This window comes from Thunnus albacares, chromosome 14 (assembly GCF_914725855.1).
Source record: "Thunnus albacares chromosome 14, fThuAlb1.1, whole genome shotgun sequence".
In the NCBI taxonomy this organism is placed as follows: Eukaryota; Metazoa; Chordata; class Actinopteri; order Scombriformes; family Scombridae; genus Thunnus; species Thunnus albacares.
In genome coordinates, this window is record NC_058119.1 from 1,651,577 (window position 1) to 1,678,992 (window position 27,416).

At 36.4% G+C, this 27,416-nt stretch overlaps 2 protein-coding genes across 7 annotated transcripts in view; both read right to left on the reverse strand.

The window, feature by feature from the left end:
• LOC122996457 (cGMP-dependent protein kinase 2) overlaps positions 1 to 20,007 on the reverse strand; it is a 32,555-nt gene extending 12,548 nt beyond the window's left edge. For 2 of the 3 annotated variants that reach the window (XR_006406977.1, XM_044371914.1), the window contains exons 1-12: positions 19,814 to 20,007; positions 19,289 to 19,524; positions 16,582 to 16,947; positions 10,538 to 10,704; positions 9,709 to 9,822; positions 6,602 to 6,707; positions 5,659 to 5,722; positions 5,459 to 5,536; positions 4,765 to 4,859; positions 3,640 to 3,708; positions 1,433 to 1,531; positions 997 to 1,144 (exon numbers count right to left, since the gene is read on the reverse strand). Coding sequence is in view for 2 of the 3 variants with exons in the window: in XM_044371914.1 (XP_044227849.1) it covers positions 997 to 1,144; positions 1,433 to 1,531; positions 3,640 to 3,708; positions 4,765 to 4,859; positions 5,459 to 5,536; positions 5,659 to 5,722; positions 6,602 to 6,707; positions 9,709 to 9,822; positions 10,538 to 10,704; positions 16,582 to 16,947; positions 19,289 to 19,410 (1,428 nt within the window). In the remaining variant the exon portion in view is untranslated. The remainder of the gene's footprint in view (positions 1 to 996; positions 1,145 to 1,432; positions 1,532 to 3,639; positions 3,709 to 4,764; positions 4,860 to 5,458; positions 5,537 to 5,658; positions 5,723 to 6,601; positions 6,708 to 9,708; positions 9,823 to 10,537; positions 10,705 to 16,581; positions 16,948 to 19,288; positions 19,525 to 19,813) is intronic. The other variant, XM_044371915.1, reaches the window with a different exon arrangement.
• Positions 20,008 to 22,617: 2,610 nt separating this feature from the next.
• Positions 22,618 to 27,416, reverse strand: part of col13a1 (collagen, type XIII, alpha 1) — a 143,169-nt gene continuing 138,370 nt past the window's right edge. For all 4 annotated transcript variants that reach the window (XM_044372929.1, XM_044372930.1, XM_044372927.1 and 1 more), the window contains one exon: positions 22,618 to 25,435. In XM_044372929.1, the coding sequence (XP_044228864.1) occupies positions 25,403 to 25,435 (33 nt within the window). In that variant the 3' untranslated portion in view covers positions 22,618 to 25,402. The remainder of the gene's footprint in view (positions 25,436 to 27,416) is intronic.

Genomic DNA, 27,416 nt, shown 5'->3' on the forward strand with positions numbered 1-27,416 from the left:
TAAATCTAACAGTGAATGGTGGTGAAACAGCTCAGAAAACAAAACTTTACTTAATATTGTCTTTGTTAAGTTAAATTAGCAGTGATATTCTTGAGTCACTACTTTTAGTTTGATTTCCTTTGTACCGCACACATATTACATCATATCCTGTTAGTCAAACAGTAAAGTATGTTTATTGCTTATACAGTATACTTACTGCAAAAAACAGCATACTATAAAGATCAGTACATAGTACATAGTGTATACAATCAGTATGTAGTCTGGAATTGGGAAACAGCTCTAGTTTACACCTAATGATGTAGAAACATTTTAAAGACACTGATTTTGTGATGATCTGTGATCGGCTTAGCTTAGATCACTTTGTAATCTGACTCATTTGGCAGAAAACAACTCACTTAGCTAAACTCTGTATACCAGAGTTCTCTATCCCACATTCACTTGTTTTTTAAAAAATGTGAGTGATTGACTAATAAAGTCACATTATAAACAGAAATAATCTAATCAGAAGGTTGACTTAACGTCAAAGCCATTGCTAGAGGCTGCAGTTCCTTTAAAGGCCCAATTACTCTCTTGAAATACAAAATCAATACATGTCATGTTCTAATGTTTGTCCTTGTGTTCCTTGAAGTCGATCGTAAAGCTTCTCCTGCAGCCAGATGCCTCTAACCTGGCGGCTTGTTCAGGTGTTACAGTTTGGTTATTATTGATCAGTGCAGGAGTTTTATTTCAACACTAAAATTATGCTGCAACTGACATTTTTTAGCCTACATGATGTATCTCATACAGTATACATAAGTGTTTCCAGGTCATATTTCACAGATTTGAATGCAGTCCATCTTGTTTCCCTGTCCAGGATATTTGCAAGTACGTACGTCTTAAACTACGATACTGAGTCAAATCAGCTGTAAATAAAACCCAGCTAAATCATTTCCAGTGTAAAGCATCAGGCTGACTAATGACACATGATATTTGTAGTGTTGTGGTGCTGCAGCTCACCAGCTCCACTCGTCCAAATCCTCCCATGCCCAGCGTGGCTATGACCTCCAGCTCCTGGAAAGGCTGGTGAGGAGGCAAGAGAGCAATCCTCTCCCGCAGCCTTCTCAGCTCCTGGGCTTCCGCAGAGTCAATCTGAGGTGAATGAGGCCTGACGAAGGAGCAAGACAATTACATTTGAACCTTGTCCTACATTTAGGCCTCAGTAGTTAACCACTGAGACACTAAGGTGCCCAGACTGAAGAAAGTGTTTAGTATTTGCTTTCATTCAGTAGACTGTCAGCTGATTTATCTGCTTATCTCTAATAACGCTGCATGGGGAGGGATGACCACCAACTGACAAACAGTGTAATCACATGCAATAAGTCACCACCATTGTCCCCTTACAGGCAAGTTTAAAGAACATGTTGACAGTGTCATTATGTCATTCTGCACTCACAGAGCGTTCCTCCTCTCATCACTCCTGGAGAGCTCCTCCACGTATTCCTTCAGGTAAGCCTGAAGCTCCTCATAAGTTCCCACCATCTGGTTGAAGTTGCTGGAGAGAGGAGACAACATGAACAGTGGAGACTACAGATGCAAATTAGCTTCAAGCTAACTCTGGTGCAGTGCATCTTTAATGTTTCAAACTGCACACTGTCCCATTCAATAAATAAATAAATGAATAAAAATCAATTATTTCAGCATTGTGTGCGTTGAGTAGTGAATATAGATTATCACATGCAGATGCTGATGTAGAATGCTACATCAGCACCTACATTAGCTACCTTATATATCTGAATGATAAATCAGGCAAAGGACAGACATTGTGCTTGCATTAGCTTAATGTATCAGCTTCATCATTCATGCTTCACCATCAGTGGCTCATTCATCAGCTGTGTCTATCTCAGATAAGTAGCATTCAATGATATTCATGCACATACATGTACAGCGCATAATTCATAACCTGATTCTTCTCAACATCACTCTGCTGATGCCAATACTGTTTGCTGCTGCAGCCCCTTCACCACCCCAAAATCCTTCTCCTTATGTATTGAGCATTTGGTTTTGTTGATTTAACTGATCTAATGTTCATGCATCTTTGTTTAGAGGGAATCCGCTCACTAGCAGAATCCACATCACTGCTCCAATTCTTTAGAAGAACCAAATGTAACTATATAACTATTTACAATAATTTTCAATTCCTTCATGTAGTCCACTGAAAGTGGCCCCAAATGAATTCTAGTTTATTATAACTTAGGTCTTGCTTTTGTGGTTTTGACCATCATTTCTGTTATTTAGCTAAAAAAAATTCTGATGAGTCAAGAAACATGAGCAGTCAGGAGGTCAGACAGGTTGTTATGGCGCCAACAGTCTGTCCAGATGATCTAAACCGCTTTATTTGGAGATCAAACTGAAAGTGAGTGCACCTGAAAGACTCCATTGTTCAACAAAATTGTGCGGACACAACTACAGTAAGTACAGTAGGTCAAAGGTAAACCAGGAAGTCAACCTAATGCTTGTGATGGATGTTTTTGAAGTGTAAAGTGGTTTATAATTGCAGTACATTTACAACAGACATGTTTCTTATTTAGCAATGTTGCCACATTCCCAGATCTCAGCAATTTATTTGTTGAGTACAATGTTATCATATCTGAAAGAAATATTAGTCAAAACTACTGTATGAAAATAAGATCAGAGTTGTAATAAATCATAATGTTTCTTTAACATTAAAAACATTTTCTCTATGGAAAAGTGCAGTATTTCAATAAAAATGCACACATATGACAGTAAGTACAGAATATGAAATACTAATATAAACATCAACAGATAGATTTTGATTACACACTACTGTGCTTGAGTATAAAGTATTGGTAGTGGGTTAGATAAGAGGAGGGGCTCCATAGAAGCCTCAACACCCTTTACTCCGTCCTTGGGAAGAATATGAAGCAGCTGTTAAAGAGTGAACCACAGTAATAGTTCATAAAGGTGCAGATGTGCTTATTAACTAGGGGTGAGCCCAAATACAAATTCGTTATTTGGAAAAGCATAAATAGTGTTTTTTTTTTACTAATATTTATTTTGTACAAATATTTTAAAAATGACTTGTTTTCGGGAAGAAAAAAAACCATCAAATACCAGCATGCAGGTCGGTTACATCGCTATCTCAGTCTCTCTCCTCTGCTCCGCTGTCACGTCTATCAGCAGGTCTCAATAAGGGGAGTCACATCTACCTGCTACATGACGCACATTTTCTTTATTTCCCCAGAGATAAAGCTGAGCTACTGACACATGCAAAGTGCTTACAAGGGACTCTCCATAACCTGTTGTTACACTTGTCCATCCCACAAAGTTAGATTATAAAAATTAGGCAATAAATGAATAGTGCAACGCAAGAATCGCCTTTGAAGTTCTTTTATACACGTTACACGCCAAACTGTTTAACAGTTTAATATCCTAAAATTAAATTATTAATCAATTATTCGAATACAAATACAGATATGAATAATTTTGCTGCCTCAACAAATATAGATACAAACACAAATACTGGGCCCTCTGCACATCCCTGTTATTTACTGAGGATTTATTATCATTCTATACATTGTCAGCTATTGTGTTCAGCTGTAGAAAATAACATGCCATGTAAAGCATCATCAAGCTACTCACTCTCTGTCCACCACCAGGCAGTGTGTGTCATTCTCATTGCAGATGATGTTTGCTGAACGAACATCCTCACTGTAAAACATACATGTACACTTCAGTCAAACAAATGAAACCAACACAAACCCACGTGTACAGCACAGATAGTTATTTCTACAGTGTGATGAGGCATGTCTTTGTTCACACAGCCCACAGCTCATATTGGAATCAAACAAACTGCGTGGTGAGCATGTTCATATCACACAGCTGAAACATGAAGGATCATTTCTATTGTTTGCTATGGGAGGATACATTCATATAGTATGTTCTGAATGTCCTGAAGAGGGGATTTTTTCCTGTCTCATGAATAGAACTACAGAGATGATGATTTGTTAAATATTATGTTGTAACCTCTAAAGGAAAGATGTTATTAAGTTCCATTCTGGTAAGTGTATGATCCTGCATGTATAGAGCTTAACAGTCAGACTCCTGTGACTCACACAACTTTATGGATGTGCACCAGTAATTTAGTACTTACATATTTGGTGGCCAGGAGATCTTAAAGGATAGGTCCAAAAGAGTGAAAGAGGTTTTCCTCACTGTAATCATTCTTTCTGTTCATACTGGCTATTAAAAGATCCCCTTCAAATGTGCTTTCAATGTAAGTGATGGAGGCCAAAATCCACAGTGTGTCCACACAGTCATTTAGTGCAATAATCAGATTCCCTCTTTGTGTTTCCTCAGACAGTGTTTCCCTGTTGAGCTGCGGTGGAAGTATAGTAACAAAAAGAGGAACTTTGGCACTAAAAAGGCTGTAACGCTGAAAAATATCTACTTGATTTGACTCATTTGGATGGCAGCTTCATATTAGCTTCAGATAAAATTTAAAATACATTTTTGCACAGAAGGAGGACTGTGGATTTTGTCCCCCATCACTTACATTGTAAGTGCATTATGAAGGGATCTACTAATGGTCAGTATGAACAGGAAGAATGATTACAGCAAGAAAAAACATGTTTCAATGTTCTTTTGGTCACCTGATGTCTTAAGACAGACTTGAAAAATTGTGAACTTGTCCTTTAACGTACTGTGTGAAAACACATACACAGCACATAGAAAAAAAACAAAATACAGTAAAGATGTTGTTTGTACCTGATCAGAGCTTTCTCTCCAAAGTAGTCCCCAACTCCCAAGGTCTTGATTTCCTGTGGTTCAGCACAGCCCTCTGTGCTCTGAGTGACTATCACCTGCAGATGGCAAACATTAGAATGAGCACAGCAAGAACCACAGTTCATGCATTGGTGTTTGGTCTGTCAACATTAGCTATATTGTTTTAATCACGAAGACTGAGAGAATCATTCTTTTGCAAGTCAGTTAGTATAAAAACTGAAAGTTTCCTTAAATGCTGATGTATTTTAAATGTCCTTCCTGAGCTTTCAACTGCATCAAGAGTAAGATGTTCTTAACAGATACCCCTGTCATCCTCACTATAATGTATAAACAAAACATAATATCACACACCACACTGCCTCTGGTCCTTGACATTTTATTATATATGTATTTATTCATTTTTATTTAATGTGGCAAAACATTAAATAAAAATAAAACCTAAGCAAAGCTATTGTAGAATGCTGATTGTCCAATAAATACATGAACCTTAAATTTACCCTCAGACAATCTAATTTGGCAGCAACAAATATTACATTTAAACTCTGAGTTCATCTCCGAAAAGGCATTAAATCTTATGTTTAAATCATCAGAGTTTCGAAGTGTTTAAAAAATGATTTAAAAAAGTTTAGTTTTTGCTTTCAATGAAAAAATATCAAGGTTGCAAGAGAAATCTCACCTCTCCTTTCGCGATAATAAAGAAAGTGTTCCCCTCTTCACCTTCTCTGATAATGTACTCCCCTTTTTCAAAATAGTCCTAAAAAGACAGATGGTCGGTCTTTGTCTTGTCCACTCAAATGCAATCTTAAACAATTTATTCAAAAACAGATAGTGTACAGAATTTATATTTAAAAAAAAAAAGAATTAGAAAAGACTCACAACTTCAAGACAATCAACTATCTTGGCTAGTTTCTCCTCAGGCAGTTCTCGGAGTAGAGATACACTTATACAGAAACAAAGACATACACACATTAGATATAATGCAATTGATGATAAGTAACTTGTCAGATTTAACAAAAATTGGTTAAAAATGTAAGAAAACAATATGATACAATATACTGACCATTACATTAACTAGCAACCATGAGTTATATAGAACTATAGAAGAACCCCACAACTATAATTGCTGAATCACTGCAGCATAGTGCTAGTTAATATTACAATATAGTTGGATGCTAGCTAATTAATTGGCCATTAAAAGCATATCTTACATCACTAACAAGATGTAATAAATTGGTCAGGGGTGGCAGTAAACAGGATAGAGAAAGATGGACTAATAATGAGAGAGTGCAGGTGTTTTCAGATGAATGTGTCAGTGGATATTGGTAGTACAACAGATATTTGGAAACAGGGAGCAAACAATTCCCTGTCCTTGTGAATACTTTATTGTTGTCTTTTGAAACATATTTTTAGTGAAACTGTGTCAAAGGATGGGTCTCAATGCCTTAAAGTAATATCATGATATTGCAGGGTAATTTTCCAATACTGGTATTCATGAAGCTGTACTAAAATACTGAAAAATAGTTTATTATTACTTGGCATACTCATGTGAATTACACCTCTCCTACTCACAGCCCACTTTGATCCAAAAAAGTGGATGCACAAAAGGGGCCTTTGTGGGGACTGAGAAATTTTGGTCCCATGAGCCCCAAGCTAGGTCCTCTTAGTGACGCACATGGGCAAACAGACCAGTGGATGCCATACTATACTTGACAGCAATATATAGTCTTTACAAACATGTCAAAGTTTCTTTAGAGTATACTGTCAACCTTTCATGCTGAAAACACAAGTTTCTTTGTAGAGTATGTCAGGTTCTTAGTACCTGCGCAGAAAGCTGAAGTACTCCTCATGTCTGGCCTGTGTGGTTCGCATCATGATAGTCTGGAAGGTCTTGCGGTCCAGTACCCAGATGTGAGACTGGGACACAGCTGGATGAGAGTGGAAGTATTAACAACTCATTAAACCCATCACATTATCCTTGCTCTGGAGGATAGTGTGGGGTCCTTCTTAATGAACAGGTAATTTATAAGTACGCTGCATAAAAGAACTACAAATTCCCCCCAGTGAGAAATGATACTGACCAACAAGGTGACATAAAAAGTAGCTTTTTTTTTTAAAGGCATTTGGTAAGATTCAAAAAAATTATGTAAATAAAGATAAACAGTTTAATTTTTTTTCATCATCATATCAATGGCTTATCACAAATCCATTGCACTTTTTGATATTAGCTTTGAAGGTTTTTCACCACTTAATATTCAATGAAAAACATGTTTGTCATAACTTCTGCACACTGTATTTGTTCCAGACTTTGCACACAATATACTGTATATAAAATGACTAGATTGTAGCTACTGAGTGCTTATAAAGTCCAAATTATCTGCAGTGCACAAATTATGTTAGAGGAATAGTTGTATGCTTATTCACCTTCCTTCCAACAGTCAGATAAGATGTCTATGTGTCTAGGTGTTAAGTATGGAGCTGGAGTCAGGCAGCCCGGTCGCCAGAATATAACGTTGGCATTGTACGTTTCTGCAAACCATTTCAACAAAATATCATCTCAACATTTCTACAAAACATAGCGTATTAACATTTCAACAAAAAGTATCATATCAACATTTCCAAAATACGCATCATCTCAACATTTCTAAAGTGACGAAGTTCACATGTGATCTATATGAGCTGACTTTCCTATTGGGAGGAGGAGGGGTAAGTTTCTTGACAGAAAGTTGTAAAAGTTGGAAATCAGCAGAGAGCACAGTTCGAGACCAATGCCCGCTTCCCGTTTCAACCAACAAAACTGGGTGGGTGTTTTTAGTGAGACATCAGGACATTTACAGCTGTTTTTATTTTATTTTAACCCAAACCATGATCTTTCCCTAACCCTAACCAAGTGGTCTTTGTGCCTAAACCCAACAAGACCTTAACCATAGCGTTGTCACATCATAAAACATCATTATTCAACGGATAGAAATGTTAATACTGTATACTATGTTTGGTCGAAATGTTGAGATGATATGTTTTGTTGAAATGTTAATATGCTACATATTACATGTGTTAAAATGTGGATATTCAACATTTCTGTGGTTTGCAGAAATGTTCAATGCCAATGTTTTGTTCTGGCGATTAGGTTGAGTCAGGACATGTTGTTCAGCCGAAAATAGTTCCAGCACATAACTCTGCATAAAACCAGCTGCAAATAGTAGTTTTCACATTTCTGCGTAGACATAGAATTAATTAATGATAATGGTGTAAGAAGATGAAGAGTGGATGTTTTTTTTGTTTGTTTTTTTAAAAAAAAGACTTTAATGCAAGAATGCACAACATAGATTTACATTTGCTTACGTGTGATAGTATTCTAGCATTCTTACAATATTTATACATTTTCAGTAATGCACTGTATATACTATATATATATATATATATATATACTGTGCCAGAGTGGAGCACTGGAACCCATTTTGGAACTCGACTCAGACTCAACCTTGATGACTCAGACTCGGACTTGGACTTGGATTAAGGTAATGGGGACTCAACTCGGAATCTTCTTTGGTGACTCGGACTCGGACACTAGGAACTTGAGACTCGACTTGGCCTCGAGATCTAGTAACTTGACTACAACACTGAAACATATGTCACAAGTTTTTAAACTTTTATAGTTTTAAAAACAAGATAAAGAAACAGGAAGTGAAGCTTAATCCATAAAAGATATATGCTGAGCCAACCAACCTTCACATACCACCTACCTATCAGCTGTGCACTCAAGATCAGACTAGAGATGTGTCCACTCAAGTAAAAGATGTGTGAGAACTTGCTATCCTACATTTGTACTTTGTAAACAGAAAACACATTTTATATTGTGATATTTAGATATTTCTTTACTGGAAATGACATATATTATAGCCAACATCAACTTAACCAGAAACTTCCAGCTCCCTGGCAATCTCCTACCAGCCAGCTGCTACCTTATTTAGGTTGGAGATGAGGAGGTATCGTAGCGATAACTCCTCATTTCAACTAAATTAACCAGCTGTTCCTCCGATTTCAACGCAAGCGACAGGAAGCAAATAGAAACAGGGTGTCCAATAAAAGTTCAGGTCAAAATGGTGCACCGCATTGCACAGTGCTGTGTTGCTTGTGGCCAGTTAGGACATTCCAATAGAAAAAAAAGCAATCAAACTGACTTTGTTGCTGACGCATTCAGTAAGGACATGGTGTAATTGTACTCCATTGTACAACCATCAGGTCAAAGTTGCAGTAATAACTTTAAAAAAAAATCTATTTTCTAGCAACCATTTGTGTGCAACACAAGAAAAAACTGAAAGCAAAAATGTACACTTAAGATAAAGTCATAGACTATCTATTTTAAAATCCAATCATGAATTCATCATTTTAAGTCAGAAGAGGGAAAGACAATTCTAAATACAAAATGATCTGCTTATGTTTTATTTTACTTTAGGTTTATTAATGCATTATTGAAATGCAAATTCAATTCATACATTTGTATTAACTCTTTTGAGATTGATGTATTTTAAAATAATTATAATTAAACACTATGAAAGTCTTCATTATTCTAGTGGCACACCAAGCTCCACTTATTATTTTCTTTCAACCTTTGAAAACCTATTAATTCATGCTACAGCTATACAAAAAATAGCTTGTTAGAATGAAAATATCAGCACACCCATACAGTATGTAAGATATGGATGAGTAATTTGAAAATATATTTAATATCTCCCCCAGTGAATTCTCATCTGCTCATGTGCCACACTGTCAGCAGGTATCTTACAGATGAAGTGGATATGGTTGTTAAATACACAGAACATGAATATAGGTGAGCAGCTGGGAGTGAATGCATGGATATAATCCCAAAGGTGAGCCATACTAAGAACCCCAGATGGTTTTGTTTTGTTCAATGCTGCTGTCACTCACCTTTTACAGAGGCTGTTCTCTTACAGTTGTACAGTATGGCCAGTTCTCCAAACGCTGTACCAGGACCCATGTCCCCCAGCAGCTTCCCATTCTGGATTACCTCCAGCAAGCCCTCTGCAGTGTGGAAACCACAATGTATAATCCAACCCAATTTTATTATCTACATTTTGGTTGGATTTGTGTATGTTTTGGAGAAAAAAGCAGATTCTAATTTTTTTTTGAATATATATATAATTTTTTCTGTCTCTGACATCTGTCATGTTGTCACATGTCACATGTTTACGTTGTAAGAATTACTGATGGTTGCTGTTATACTTTTGAAAAAGCTTTTCGATTTTGTTACAAACTGATCGGAGGTTTAAGTTTACTCCCTGTTTTAATTATTTAATTATTATTATTTATTCTTATTTATTGATGTATTTAGTTGTATTTTGACTTGTCTGATAACTGTTTACTACACACCAAATTCCCTCTTTGTGTTACTATCCCTCCACCTCATGGCCAGAGGGATAGACTCATGACTATTAACTCAACTGTACAACATCTTTGACAACAGCAAAAAGGAAAAAATACTGAACCAGGTTTCTTGTAATTATTATTATAATAAAAATATCTGCCACAAGGAAGACTTCTCTATCTTACCTGCTGTGATGAATTTTAGGAAATTTTATAATTACAATATTACCTCCATGACTTTTCCTAAATGCCAACTGGTGTTGTCCAAAATGTACAAAAACATACAAGGTAATATCCCCCAAATCTCTCAGCATTTCTAGTTTTAAGTGGGCAGAAAGTCCCATCAGAGCTCCATGTATTCTGCTGAACTGACCTGCTAGTACATAGAGGTAGTTTCCGGGTTCCCCCTCCTGGATGACGATCTGTCCCTTGGTGTAAACCTTCTCGTACATACAGTCAACCATCTCTCTCATGTGCTGTGGCTCTAGCCTCTTCAGAAAGTCATTGTTCGTGATGGCATCATTGATGAGCTTCTTGGTACTGGGATGGAAAGAAGAAGCAGAAACAGTCAGTGAAAAAAAGTCACTTTCTAATTATGAAGGTCAACAAATCAATGTCCCTCCTGTGTGCAGAGTGAAGAGCAGTGTTGGAGAGTAAGTGAGATAAGTAGTTTTGTACCTGCTAAATGGGTAAGTAAGGTGTGTGCTTGAGTTATTCATATTCAGACTGATTCTGTGTAGCACAAATTAATACATTGCTTTTTCTGACACAATGATGTCAAGTACAAGTATATTGCACTGGAAAAAGAAGCAAGCAAAGCAAAATGGTTTGCACCTTTTTCAGTTCATCAATATTATTCTTTTGGCTGAAAGAGAGTCCCATGTAAAAAGTTAAAAAGATGACATTTTTAAATTAAAATGATATCAGTGCTCAGCAACCGTAACTGTGCATGGCATTTCTGGCAAGTTTTTAATTTCTCTACATGCTGAAGTGGTATGCATGGGTTCTAATGAGAGTGATACTTTGTATCTAAAGACTTTGGAGGGTTAAGTCTTCTTTCAATTGTCTTTCCAAAAGCAATAACATAAGAGCAAAAGTGTAAGGAATGAGTTAAAAGTGTTTGTCTGCTCTGAAGTAAGCTGCCAAAGTAAACAAGCCTGGCTAGCTTACTACAGTAGTAATATGACATTACATCCAAGTCCAAGAGTTAGCATAAGCTAACTACAGTATTTTGTGGGGTTAAAGGTTATATTAGAAAACATCTTATTTAGTTACATTTTTTAGTGTGTTCTCACATGTCATGAGAACAAATGTAACACTATCCTAGATAGTAAAGCTACTATATCAGACTTTAGGCTAACGTTAGTGTTTCTGTGCTATTTATATTATTATTACCTGAGATACTTTTGCCAAATGCATCAGTTTGTCCTTCACCTTGAAGCCCTTTCTCTTGTACAAGGAAAATGCTTGAAAATATGATCTATAAAGCATGAATCTAATCTTCATGTTGTTTGTCCAAACAACTTACTATGTATTTCTATGTTTCTATGTCTAGGCCTAGGGCTAATGTCTATAAAAAATGCATGCTGATCATGTATTTCCATGTCTTCTACACGGTCCCTATGCAGGATACTCATTACACAGGACTCAGTATAATATCATGTATGCAACCATCAAATGCTCTTAGATCCCCTTTCAAGTCTTTCCTTTTCATACAAGTCAACTGGAGAGTTTTCAGCAGACCCTGGAGTTTATGTTAATTATCTAGCTAGCTTCAGCTGATAAACTCTGCCACTAGTGCAATAGTTGTCTAAAAATGAGAAGCTGTTTTTGTCTACCTCTGTCAGAAATCAAGGACCTTGTTTAAAAAGTTAGCATGAATTCAGTGGCAAATCTTAGATTGCATTATCCACTGTGAATGAATTATTCAACCATTGTACATATAGTTAAAAAACAGTAATAGATATAATATCAGTCAGTCAATATAATATATACAGTATGTGAGGGAAAAAAAGTGTTGTGTAATGTTTTGCTTGTTTTTTTTCAAAAGTTAAATTTTCAACGTGTATGTTTGTCCAGTAAACACAATACCCTTGCATTGCCACTGCTGGAACTATAAAATATTCCCACCTCCCATGAATATTGAGATGCGCCACATAGGGCAAGAATGAGGAGAAAACGACATGCTTTATTAAAAATTGTTACATTGAGGCAGGAGAATGTGTTGTTGCCATTGTCCAAAGCAACATATGGTTTAGTGTAAAACTACAGGTTAAAGAAATGTTCTCATATTTGTTACAGGAGAGGAGGTATCTTGAATTGGATGCTAGAATTGTTATTATTTTCATAACATTTCAATAACATATGTGGTCTTATCTGTACTGTATAAATACTGTTCTGTTTTTATCAGACATGGCCAATTAAATCTTGCAAATTTGTGTTCTAGGTCCAAGCCACTGCATTAATCTTTGCAGTTACTATCAATTTATTCAGCAAATTTCACTGAGCTTGTGTTTGTGTGTGTCCCTGATTACCACATCACACAGATGATATGCTAGTGCATTCAGTGAAAAGGAGGCTGCTGAATGAGCCTGAGAGTAGTGGGCAAGGGAGGCAGCATAGGTTGTGTAATTGAAGCCCATAATGATCCAGACCCTACATTTAGATCCTGTGGCCTTTTGTTTACCTCCATGTCTTCCTATTATCCTGCCATGCTAATAACAGCTTTTCACATCTGCACACAGTTGGGGGGCGGGGGGTAGCTGTTGCATCCTCCTGCCGATGATATCCTGTTTTGGTTGATCACAGTTGATCAAACTGTTTAAATGACATATAATAAATTATGGCTAAAATTTGTTTATAGTCTCAGTGCTTTGTCTTTACTTCTTCAGCAAGTATGATGGCTTTACAAAGAACTGTCTGTGTGCAGAGTCCTGCTTGAAATTGATTGGCTATTGCCAGATTTGAGGCAGACTTGTTGCAGTAAATAACTCAGTGTTTAAATTGAATCAGCTCTCTTTACCTCCTGTTTGCATACATCTTTCATTTAGTAAGGACAATGCAAAATATCATTGTGTCACAATCAAAGGAGTTAATGTATGGAACAACTGCAGTGAAGAAATGAAAAAATGGAACAAAAAGAAGACTTTTTAAAAATAACATATTGAACAGATATGGGATGGATTTGTGATGTTTTGTTTGTTTCCAATGTGACTGATTTGTTCTTGTGTTGTTTGAGTGATTGGTTTGTAATTAATTTGACTGTTTTGTTCTTGTTCTGTCTGAATTTTTGGTTTTTGTTTGATTTGACAGAGATGGGTATTACTGACACTGGTGGTGGATAGTTGAGTTTTCATATTAATTGTTTAAAGTTTATTGTTAAAACAAAAAAAATGGGTAGGACTAGAAATATTTTTAACTTCTTCCTTCTCCTTTTCAAACATGGAATACCTTATTTGAATTGTTAACTGAGATTTTGATGTATGTGTTTGCTGATGATTTTGTTTGTTTTGTTTTCTTGCTTTTATATTTTATTTTGTTTTTTGTCTTTTAACATGTTCGAAATAAAATTAAAATTGAATTGAGTTGAATTGACAGTGTTAACAGCAGAGCTCAGGACCTGACGCTGTCCATTACGCAAGTGGCATGCAAGTGCAGCTTTTCAACTTTAAAATTCATCAAGAATAGATTACAGAGCACTACATCTTGAAGTGTTCATGCTTATGGCTACAGCAAAAGACATTCTTATGGCTTTAGACACTGATGGAATAATCGACAGGATGGCAGAGAAGAGTGCACTGATGAGATGTCTTCTCACTGCCTAAGAGGACATGCTATTCTATTCACTCCCTAAAACTACTGTGCTGTACTGTTTTTTTTAAATGATGTCAGCCGATTAGTCACTCTTGGGGCTCTATTTTAAACATGCAAGTGCAATGACAAGCACAAGGTGTCAGGCCTCAGGCACACAGACTGTTTGGGCTTCTCCATGTGCACCTGCTATTTTAGTTCATGTATGTGCAGCACCGCAATGTGCAAAAGGGCTGAGTGAAGGTGAATATAGATCCGTGGTTGTGGTGATTAATAAATACTCTCTCAGCCAGTGACATCACTGCTCTCATAGCTCTTAAAGAGTTGTGCCAATCACAGTTAAATGTGATAACCACAGCTAAACAAACAGAGAGATTTTCTTAAGGAAAAGTCTGGTTCACAATATGAACACACATCACCACAAATCTGCAGCCAAAGACAGATGGAGTAGGTTTTTCCATCAGTTAGCTACTATAATAACAATAGGAATAAAAAAAGAAATTGATTTTGAAAATCAATCATTGGACCAACACTATTTCAGCAATAATTTTAATGTATCTCACCTCATACATGGTCGCATAGTTTAGTAATTAATGTTACACAACATAGGATAAAACATGAAACATCACCTTTGCTAAAAAGAAAGTTGGAAGAGAGGCTGATGAGCGACATCTCCTTCATAAAAGAGCAGAATATTGAGATATAATCAGCCAGTCTGATGTGTGTAGAGGTGTGTGGTTGTACTGTAGCAGCCTGGTGACATCAGATGATTTAATGAAGGTAAACACAATGAACAGCTGTGCGTTATGGTGCTGCGCTCTGGCGCTGCACTTCTCAGAGGCTGCAGATTTATCAACATATCTGTCCTGCTGCCTTTAGATGCTGCAGGGATTTAATGAACTGAAAGAGAAACTTCTCATACAGTATAAACAGATGTGAAAAACAGATGAGAATCACCCACATTCATTTATACTGTAGATTAATGCAGACTACCACATTAGTTAAATGTTATTTTAGGTGCCGATTTTGGTTGGAGAGTGTTTAACTGATATAAATTATTCATATTTTAAGCATAAATCCATTGTTGCAGCACATCTGCAGCAAGTATTTAGTTTGATCCTGTTGACAAATCCCAAAAGCAGCAGCTGATTGATGTTGCGTCACAAATTGACCTGGTTCTGAGATGTCTGTTTTCAGGGCAACATCTAGGACCAAATTTCAACCAAAATACAATAGCTGTCTTTGCACTGCTGTCTGTGCCTCTGTCAAACCTGTCACAGTGTGCTCTGCACTGGTCACCAAAATACTACACAGACGTGCAAAGCGATTTTCAAGGTTAATACCAAAATACCAAACAGACCGAGTGCTGCTTAAATTGGTCATTATACCTCCACGAAAATACGTCACTGGGTCCGCTCCAATAGGGTATAGGCATGCTGCTTGTCACAGCCTGACAAGAGCAGTGAATGAACGATTAAATAGTGTCGTAGCGTGAATTCCTGACTGTTAAGCCTGATGTGTGAACTGCATCAGATAAGCTGCAAACACAGTGTTGGATGATTGACTATAAATAGCTCTCACATTTCCAGATCATCATAGGAAAGCTTTTATCCAGTGTGAAAATCAAGTTTTGGCTTTTTTGCTTCATGATGACAGCATTGCATTTTGTCATATACTATGTTCATGACATATCATTATGCCATATTTGTTTTATTTGTGAAGTTACAGATTGTAGCATAAGTGCGCTGAGAGCTTTGTTGCCTATATCAATTGTCAAACAAATAAAATCCTAAGTGCACCTCTTGTGTGTGTCAACTTGATATCTATTGCTTAGCCTATATGTTATAAATAGCCTGATATTGTTTAATGCAACATGTGTATGTTTGCGTATGTTGGGGAAAATCGACGAAAATTGCCAGGGCCGAATTTTGTTCCCAGTTTGACACAACTTCTCACCAAAAACACGCAGAGTTTGCCAACTTTTACATGTGACCTTTGGGTCAGGAGCATTATACCAAAATTATTGGTAATCACACCTGTTGGTAAGACATTACTTTCTGCATTATGTTAAATATTCTGGGCATACTTGCCCTCTCTCTACTGAGTGTGAAGGAATATGACAGAGTCCACCTTCACTGCTGAGTATGTAGTAAATGGTTCAAGAGTTCACTATCATTCATAAACCTCTGATTCAATATGCAAACATTCATTGTTAGTGCTGTCAGGAGTAACAGTGGGGTCACTGAGCTATGATTGGTTGGGGTCCAATGCGTAGTCTGCCATGTCACTCAGCCAAGTCACAGCAAGAATGTAACACTCTTTTACTATCAAATCTGACACAGTGACGATGTGGAAAGACAAAAACAGTTTGTTCCCATCATAATATCTACCAGGAGGTGTAAGATCTAAATTATGTTACAGGAATGGTTTTAGAAGCATCAGTGGATACGCTTTTCCATTCATAAAATAGATGTAACTAATTGTAAAAGTTGCAAAAGACATGAATTTGAGCAGAGTCACCATGCTCTGTGAAGGATGAAAAAACAAACTTTTTATAGCTACCTTTCAAGTTTATAGGGAATTGGTGTTTCATACTCTTTAACTTACTTTGAGTCTTTGCGGACAGGCTTTGCGATGGACATGTGTGTAGCTCTGAAACCCCCGCAGAAGTTCTCTGAGGTTGGTTCAGCAGAGACACCCTCTTTAGCTTTGAGCCTGCGGTGGACCTCTACGGCGACCCTGTGGAAGCGGCTGGGACCCTGGTTAATGACGCTGAAGCGGCGGTGGCTGTGGTGGCAAAGGTTCGGTGGCGAGCGGCCCAAGCTGTTGTTGTAGCCAATAGCATCCTGGAGCTTGTCAATCTGGGAGATCTTGGCCTCCAGTTCCCTCCGTAGATGCTGCAACTGGAGCTCCTGGGCTCTAAACTCTTGGTCACGTCGTGCCAGCTCAGTCTCTAGGTGTGTGATCCGCAACCTGACGATTAGAATCTGTTCAGTCTCTAAGTGCACATAAAAGCAGCATCACAAAACCAGATTACTGTACACAAAGTATAGTAGTGCTGTACTTTTCACTGCATGAAAGTGCAGTCCAGAAAACATCTAATGAGAAATGGTGAAGCATGGCCAGATAGACCAATCAATTACTTTTTTTTTTTTTTAACTTTTTTTTAATATTTGGTATTTTTGTAAAGCATTTTGAACTGCATTTATATGAAATGGTGCTATACAAATAAATTTGAATTGAACTGAATTGAATGTTTCAATGAAAAAATGACTCTCAAAATTCCTTGTTTTATTTATTAATCAATTAACATAGTGAAATGTGCCAAAAGGTGGATGAGCATTCCTATGGAAGCCCAGTGTAAAATGATGTTGCGACCTATCATTAGGCCCGGTAGTGTGTATCATGCTGTGCTGTCATAAATCTACTGAGCCCTCTGACGTGACACAATTCTCTTGCCCTGACTTAACTTACCTTTAAACTGCCTTTGAGTCCTACTCCTACTCAAGCAAAGAGCAGATACTCAGTACTTTGTAGCCTTATATCTACACTGTATCTGTCTAGGCTAAACTACGTTGGTTACAGTTTCGTATGACTACCATGAACCGCTCAGTGTTCCAGCTTTCATCAGTGTTAATTTAGTTCGACTGGTCTTATAATAGAAACATAACCTTCAGCAGAGATGATGTCCCCTGAGCTGTCTTTCAAATGAAGGAAAATGGTTTCAATATGAAGTTTAGTGTAGGTGTATTGTTTAATAGAAAGTATTATAGTGTGTAAACCATGTATCAACTTTTTATATACTGCTTGTAAATGCTAAATGGGGGACTTAAAAAGGGACTTAAAGTGTTACCAAGAAAACATATAACTTTGACACTGTAGACCACTGTTTGTTTCCCATTTTCTACCATTTGTTGGACTATGACCATAATCATTCCCTAAGTAGTTCTTTTAACCATGATGATGAAGGTTCCCCTTAACACAGCAGCTATTTTACAGTAGCTAACTCCCTAACCCTAACCCTAACCCCAACCCACGCCAGAATCTTTCCCTAATTGTAACCAAGGAAACCCAAACCATGATCTTTTGCCAACCCTTTAACAGGGTTGTTGTTGAGCCTAAACCTAACCAAACCTGAACTACAGCAGTAGAAAATCAGAAAATGCTAATATGAATCTTTTTACATTACATTACATTACATTACATTACATTACATATTTTGTCATTTAGTTTGAAGGATTATTTTGCTCCACAGTTATTTAGAAACTGAATTTTGTGGCATTTCCAGAACAGTTTCTATATTTGTAGTGTTTTGAGAAGCAAGAACTAATGACAGCCCAACAAAGGGTTGAAATTCTTGTCGCAAACAAATTCTCTACTGGACCTTGCCAAACCACAATGACCAACACATTCTCATAATTAAACAACAGTGTACGTCTAAAATTCCACCCTCCAAAAAAACACCTGTAGTTACATTTGAACTATCTATAGTGGCCATAGTAATGCACTCTACAATGACATATAGGACCGTAATATGCCACTTTCCAAAACTTAGGGTTAGGGAATGATCATGGTTTGGGTTAAAATGATCACTTGAAACATTGTTTATACTTCCTTAAAGTTACCCAATCTTCATTGTCATGTCAACAGTAAACACCACAACGTAGCGTTTTTGTAAAAAAAATAGCCCCAACTTGCGGTTGGAAACATGAAATTCATGGTTGGGAAGCGAACAGTGGTCTCCTGCAGCAAAGTCCACATTTTGCCACCTATAACCATCCATCCACCCAACCTGCCTCTCTCTAATAAGGCAAAATCATGTTATCGAGTCACCTTATACTGACGTCATCTGAACTGCATCACTTCCCTGGGTCAAAATTACTATGGCCGATAACGAACGATGGTGTAAACTATAACTAACTATATCTTGTTTTTGCTGGCCTGAATTTTAGACCTATACTGTTGTTTTTCTTGTGAGGATGAGCTGCAATGACATAAGCAAAAACAACTTTACTACTCTTCCTTGTGAGAATGTGAACTTTATTAACTTCACATTATTTGCCACCACAAACTGTGCCAGGGCCCAATTTGTTGCATTTCCTACTGGTCACATACATATTAATACTCTACTATTCATACATTGATAATTAAGTCTAGTAGCCTTTTTGTTACTTGTATACTTATGCATCATTATTAGAATATATTGTTTATACCAAGTAGTTCTTATCCATAATGATTCCAGACTGATGCTGCACAACATACAGAATTCACTGGTCATATATAACAATAGATATTCATAAGATGTGACTCTAACCTCAGGACGTCTGTGTCCAGGCCAGGAGGGTCTGTGTGGATGGAGGCCAGGCAGCTGTTCTCCTCAGCCCGCGGGGCTTTTATCGAACCGTTGCCCATGGCCAGGCATTGGCTGGCCACCATAGGAATGGTCCTTAGGTTCAACTCACGGCGATGACTGTCTTAATAGGATGCTCTGCAAGTTGGGAAGCTGCTCTTACTTTGTTGATGTCTCCTTTCTTAAATGCTAAAAATGTTCTACAGAAATGAAAATGACAAGCACTGTTCATGTTATTTTTATTCATAATATGAATGAAAATGTATCTTGTATCATCTTTCATAAATATCATATTACCTGGTGCACATGGTACACAAAATGTCATATTATTACTTGTGTTTATCCAAATGTTGGAAATGTCCAGCACAGCCTGCACCTGTCACTGTACTATCAAATCCTTATCCCAAAGCATGTCTCATTTTTTTGTGCCATGCAATCCCAAATCTATACTGCCATCTGTAAAGAAAAAGAAAATGTTTCATTAATTACCTACAGCGTGGCTGAGATATGCATTCAAAATGACAATCCACCTGCTGCCAAAAACACTCTTCACTGCTCCATAATGCTTCTAGAATTCAACGTTGTCTTTTCTGTTTGCTGTCCACAAGCACAATGACACTCATCTGTGCTGGGAGGGATCTTTTACCATTTCCAAGTACTGATTAAGTGGAAGTGTCTGGCTACCCCTGGTGGTCTAATGGAGTTTGACATTTTTTGTGACATTTTGAGAGAGACCTCAAGAAAGACTATGGTGAAAGACATAAGGGGAGGTTCAACTTAAGTATTTGAGATTTTAAGGCTTTAGAAAATAATCAATTCTATTTTTTACATAATGCTTTCTGTTTTAATTCTGAATCCAAAATCCTTTTTCTGTTTTATGTTCTCACTAACTTATTCTTACTGGTAAATACAAACCTACCTTTATTGACAGGAGATATGGTTAATTCTGGTGGGAACACTAAGGATAGGCTAGCCAGTTGCATACAGTTAGCGTACGCTTTTCAGAGTCTGCGCCTATATTGTCTGATCAACAGTACAAGCCCTGTACACCTCTACATATTCAATTTACAGTGTTGTAAAGCAGAAAATTATCACATTCAAGAAGTTGATACCAGCAACCTTTCAGCATTTTTAGTTGAAAAGTGACTAAACAATTAATTTATGCTGATTTATTTTCTGCCAGTCAACTTAAGTTAATCGAGTTATCCTCTCAGCTCCAGTGGTTTCATGTATCATTGTTTTAGCTGCAGTAGACATTACGAACAAGCAGTTTGCTGCTGTTTAAAGGCTAAAAGTACTCACAGAAAATATGGATTTCATTTAAGTTTCTTCAGATTACTGCACTTTGTATGAAGTAAATGGATTAATAAAAAATATTCATGACATTATTTTTTGAAAGCATCCTACTTTACATCATCATCTGTGACTCAGGGGTTTTACAGAATTGTACTATATTAATTTCATGTCTGATAATGTGTCAGAAGTAATAAAAGAGATTCTTCACTGCAGTTACAGTCAAAAACAAACAAACAAAAAAACATGAAAAATCCCAAATCAACAAAACACAGGCTTGCACACACACATACGCACGCACGCACACACACACACACACACACACACACACACACACACACACACACACACACACACACACACACACACACACACACATAAATGCAAACTAATATTCCACCCAGTTGAAAATGGGTTTCTTTATTCTGAATCAGTGACAAATTGCTTCAAAATTTTGCTTGTACTGAACAGTGAATCTGTTTGGCAATCAGTGACGACAGCTGCCATTGTTTGGATTATAAAAAGTAAAAATAATTTTTTTTTGAAAAACAAAAACAATATCATTACCTTATAAACATTTAGTTCTGACACACTAAACTAACAGGTACTCAGTGAATCTTGATTGCAGTGAATACCCCAACTGTGGATGGAAGTCACATTGAATATTGGAAAACAAACTTATACATCTAAATTCAATGTTGTGGTAGCACAGAAATCTGCACAAAGGTCACTCAACTGGCAGATTTCAATTGACTGCGCAGAAATAATGTACAGTATATCTTATGTTCCATTATCAATATAGGAAAAAAAATGAAAACAAATGTAAATAGTGCTTTATAAAGGCTAAACAATAGCATGCAAATCCAGTATAATGCCCTCTTATCCATTCTCAGATATTGTACTAATCTGACAATTACAGAAAAAAAAATCATCATGATTTATACTTTGATCAAAATAAGGCAGGTTAACTGTGTTTATGTACATTTATTCTACTAAATCTTCTTTACTTTCCAAATATAAATACAAACAGTGTTACCTAAAAAAATATGGTGCAACTGCTAGTGTAAATATAAAGCAGATTGTGTTAACACTTCATTTGAAGAGCACTGTGAGGCATAAGTGTATTATCAGCATCAAAGAACTTTAGGCCTTTAGTATGGATTTTTCTCACTGAACATATTTACTGTGTATAACAAACATTATCACTTGCTGTGATTCACCATTCACCATTTCCTCTTTTCAATACCACAGTAAACACAAGAATCTGACTGGCTAGCAGATGTCCATGCTTAAACTATATTATATAGCAGGTAACCCTAGCAACAATACTAAGGCCTGAAAGTATGTTGCCAGTGAACTCACTGGAGAAACTAACTGACTATCAACAAGATTAAAATGAGTTTCACACAGTCTCCATATCAGAATAATGCACTACAAGGTGTTCCAATATAAGAAAGTAGGGCTGCAACTCACAAGTATTTTCATTATTGTTTCATCTGTCGATTTTTTCTCTTTAAAAGTTTTGTTTTGCCCAACCAACAAACCCAAACATATTCAATATATGATGATATAACATATATCATCATATATAGAAAAAAAGAAGCAATTTCTCACATTTCAGAAGCTGCAACCATACAATGCTTGTCATTTATTTTGCTTTAAATGACTTTCATGACTGAATAACTAATCAATTTAAACACATTTGCTGACTTACAAAAAGCAGCTCTTAAATCATCGTATTTCTTCAGTCTTTCTGAATAACATAAAGTTAACCGCTCCAAACAACCACTATCCCAGGATCAGGGTCCAGTGAATATGACATTAGGCGAACGGACATGTCGCTCACTGATTGGCTAGCCAAAAACAAAACACTGTATCCCTCCCAAACAGAAATCAGCTCAAATGAACTGGATGTTAGACCGAATTAATAAAGTGAAATGAAAAGGCAATCTAATTATCAAACAAATCACCTAAATATCACCCATTTTTTTACATCAGAACACCATTGGGTACATTATTGCTTACTTGGAGAGCTGATCATCAAGCAAAGTAAAAAATGCATACTGGCATTAAAATTATTCCAACCAAATGTTGCACAATTACAGCTTTGCATTTGATACAAAACCAAAAATATATGTGTACTCTTCATATAAAATGAGTCAAATAATGCATATTTGGATTCAGTTACTTCAGCCACATAAACCATGGATGACGTTCACAACCAGTTGCAGCTTATTTGTTTAAAACTCACGCACTTACATAAAAATTGTATTTTGTAACCTGATTTCACACTCAAAAAATTTTATGATTGCTGTATTGCTTGCAGTGTATTACATGAGTGCACTTTTACTACCATATACAGTACCAGTCAAAGGTTTGAACACACCTCCCTAGAATGGGAAGGTGTGTCTAAGCCTCTGACTGGTACTGTAGGTTGAAGACACATATAAGTTGTGACATAGCAAACCAAGTACATAAAGCAAAGGAACAACTTGCTTTCTTAATAAAAAAAACAAACAAACTGTTAGTTCCATCTTTGTGCAAAATAGAAATGTGACAGTTATAGAAGAAAATGCATTGAAACTTCCAAAAATAGTAAGTTAAAGGCGCACCCCTTCATTTTGTTATAACATCCAATAGTGACCAAATATCTACTCTCAGCTCACTTTTGATGTTTTGAAGCTCAGCTGTGTTGAGTTTCAAAACAGCAGCAGTGAGCTGAAAGAAGAGCTGAGAGCAAACTAAAAAGACACAAACAAAAAGAAAAAAAGGGAGTGTATCTTTAACTTATTTGGTGAATGCTACATTACATGACAGGAAAGTTCTTACTGAAATGACAACTTTAAACAACACAAGTAACAATCAAATTCTACTTAAATGTTTTCATAAAATCAGATGTTATTAGTCATGAATTGTGGTAATGATCCCTTTTGTATGATGGCCAAGAGCCCTCAACACACCGCAACAAGAAAAAAACACACAAGTAAAAAAACAAAACACAATAAAATACACAAAACAAGTAAATAAACAAAACACATATACACAGAAAAAACGCTGTAAAAGTAAATCAGCATTTTCTTTAAATATGATGCATATGTTGTCAAACAGATGAAGATCCTCACTTAATTTGCTTGTGTTGTGTATTTTGCTTGCGTTTTCTTGCGTTGCAGCGTGCTGAGCTCTCCAAGCCACCATACTTTTATTACTGAAAGGTTTCTTTTTCAAAATGTAATTGATTTACAGTAAAACTTCCAATATTACATTGTTGTTTAGCTCACGTGATTTTCAGACTATATTTATTCACACATGCAGCTTTTGCTAGAATTTAAATATCCAAATTGAAATTGAAAAATCTAAATTAAAAACTGAAGATTCAAATATTTAGAATTTAAAAGTAAGTTTTTTTTCTCTCTTTTTTGTGTTTTGTAGCACACTTGCACTTTCACCAGTTGAAACAGTACATTTCTTGTAATCTCAAACTACTACAATCAAACCCTGGAAAATAAGCAAATAAATAAAAATGAAACACCATTTGACCCAGGTCTGTTTACACGGCAGCTGTCAATATGACATAAGGAATGCTTCTGTCCATCTGATTTTCAATGAAACAGGAAAGTGTTTTGTGTATCACACTGATAAAGGGCATTGCTTCTTTAGATTATTATTTGCATGTACAGTAATGGTCAGTCAAAATATAGACTTTTAATCAAAAGCCATCTATATTCAGAGTGACAAAGGTAAATAAATGATTGAAGGAAGACTTATATCTGCTGATATTTTTGAGTCAAAAATTGAAAATACTCAATGTTCATGCAATACATCTTATTGTATGTGATAGGGATTGGATATATGGTGTATGCAAATGTGAAAATAGTTAAGTCTATAAACGTTTTGGTGAAAAAGAGGCCAAAGAATAGTTTTTAAAAATTGTAAATATATCAAGAAACAATTGTCAATAATCTGTACATTATCAAAGTGTGAATACTGCCCTTTGAGAATTTTGATGCTTATTCTGTTTGTAAAATCATGTTTCATCAATTCAACCTATATACAAAGACTGAATACCTTTATACATACAATCCTTTGTCTTATATTGTACAATACTTACAATTACAGCATTGAATTTTGGTGTACTTTAACACCTCAATACAAAAAAGTAAAGAATATCATATATGTAACTAGGCATGATGTGTGATGTGGTTTCAAAGCATTTCCTATACAGCACAACCATTCAAACATAATGTCATAGCTGCAGGTAAAGGGATTTTTGAGAAGGCAGTGAGTCAGATAAAATCAAGAAGGAATCATCAAAAGGGTCTCCCTTTGTTTTTTGGTTTTCATGGAAACACATGGCATCTATCTGCTCTGTGAGCTGCTCTGAATTCTTAATCACAGTTACAGTATTGATGTCACATCAAACACAAAAAAACAGCATGTGCTAAAGTGTCCATGCATCGCTTTCACTAGGAGTCAAATAAATCAAAGTGTATGAAGTCAAAGAAACACATCGGTAGGTACAGTATCTCCCCGTGGCAGTGATGGTTGTCCTGTCCAGAGAGCCTTCAATGACTAACTAAAGGATGGTTCATGGCCTCTACTTTCCAGTCTTATTGAAGTCATTTTACTCACTGCTGCTGCTGGAGCCTCCAACGTTACTGGCCCTGTGTCCAGCTTCCTGGAAAAATGTCGAAATGGCAACTCCAGGTTTGGGTAAAAACTCAAAGATATCTCCAAATTTCTTCAAGTTTCCTGTCTGCGGCTTCATGGAGATGCTCTCTGGTGGCCCTACTTCTTAGCCAGTTGGAAAGGATGTTGACCCTTTAAACATATGTGTAAATACAGCTTAATCATTTCACTTAATCAGTCACACAAGCAAGTTTGTAATGCATAAAGAACATAAGTCATCAGTGTTTGATGTACAGTGCATTTTTTTGGTGACAAAGAACTGTAATATTTTTTACCTTTTCCTGAGAGATGGTTGAACAGTATATTCCAAACATCTATCTAATGTTTCAAGAATTTAAAACAAAAAATGTGTTTCAACTTTGCAATTCTTGGTGGCAAAGCCTAGAATTACCTTTTGCTCCATAGTCTTCATATAGTCTACTATAAATTTCCCAGAAATGGAAACACATTTATGAGGAGGACGTGACACTACCACATCCTCTTTTTAGATTTAAAAATATGATCTTTGGCGCAAAGTAACCTGCCACATTATCCACGCCTAGCTGACTTTGTGTTGTAGCAGTAGCTATGTATTTCTGTCATGAAAAAAATGTATAAATTCATTTTTGCTTTAATAATGCTTCCTGTGAAAAGTTAGTTCTAAAAGTCAAGTTTAGAATGATGAGATCTTTTGGCCTTTGCTGCATACAACAGCCTGCCAGTCATCCTGAAGTTTCCCCTTCATTCTACTGAAGAACGTTTGGTGCCTGAATATTAGTATTGCATCTTTATGTGATTTGTATCTGGTGTGTATTTCTTTGCTGTGCTGGTTATACAGATATACAGCAAAAAAAACCCCAAAACAAACAATAAAAACAAAACTGCAGCCAAACACGAAATGCACTGTATATCAGAACAGCTGTGTATTAAAGTGTATTTTGAGGGATTTTTTCTTTTAGATGTTTGATTTAAAGAGGACCCATTATGCTCATTTCAGCTCTAAATTTTTAGATTTTTGGACTCCACTAGAGTAGCTTTCACAGTTCACCGTTCAAAAAACTATTATTTATCTTATACTGACCCTTTATGCAGCCACTCAGTATACAGTTTCTCTTTACAGGCTGTTTTAGCTCCTGTCTCTTTAAGACCTCCTCCCAATGAGCCCACTCTGTTCTGATTGGTCAGCTTTACTATCAGAGTTGTTTAACTTTACCTCCAATGCAAACCAAACATTTCCTGTTTTACTGCTTCAAATTAAATGCTTTTAGATGACTAACTAAAGGGAGACTTTTATTGTGAAGAATTTACAGGAAGTTAAAAGTGCTCCTCACTAAAATAGCAGAGGTTGAAAGAGATGAACAACATATGGAGATATTTGGAACTATTTGATCGGCTCAGTGTGACTACCCCCGGAGCAGATGTCCATATAAAGAAATCTGTCATAAGTTGACATCAGCTTAAGCTGAAAGTAGAAAAAACATTGGAAACTGAGCATTTAGAGCAGTCTGAAGCTGGTGCTTTTTGCACACAGGGATTACTTCTACATATGTTTACCTCATTATTTGACACGTTTGCCACCATTAACATGAACATTCGACACTGTGACATTATATATATATGTCTGAAAATAAGGAAAAGCGTAATACGTCCCCTTCAAAGATATTTGATCCTTGTGATGTGCTCTTTCACCACAAATATTGTCTTGGGCATCATACAACAGCTCAGAAAGATTCACCTCATTCAGTGCATGCAGTGAAGCACACATTCAGCTATGAATCAAAGTGGATTAGCATTCTTCAGAGACAAGCAGCAAACCAAACCCCTGTTAGTGATCAAACCTTTACAGACAGGATTAGGTGTACATTAGAGGGTTTGGTAATGTAAACATTTCTGGAAAAGATCTGGCATGGTGCGGAAAAGTTGGTGTATCAATAAAAAGAAAATGTGACACAGAATTAGCAGATACATTTTGATGTCCATAAAGCATGTGACCTAAATGTGTGCACTAATGCAGAGACTGTAGTGTTCCTTAAATTAACATAGTAGTGGGATTTAAGTCACAACACAATTTTGTCTCAGAAACCATAGATAAAACTGCCTGAAACCTTAAACAGCACAAATTATGAAAGAGCAA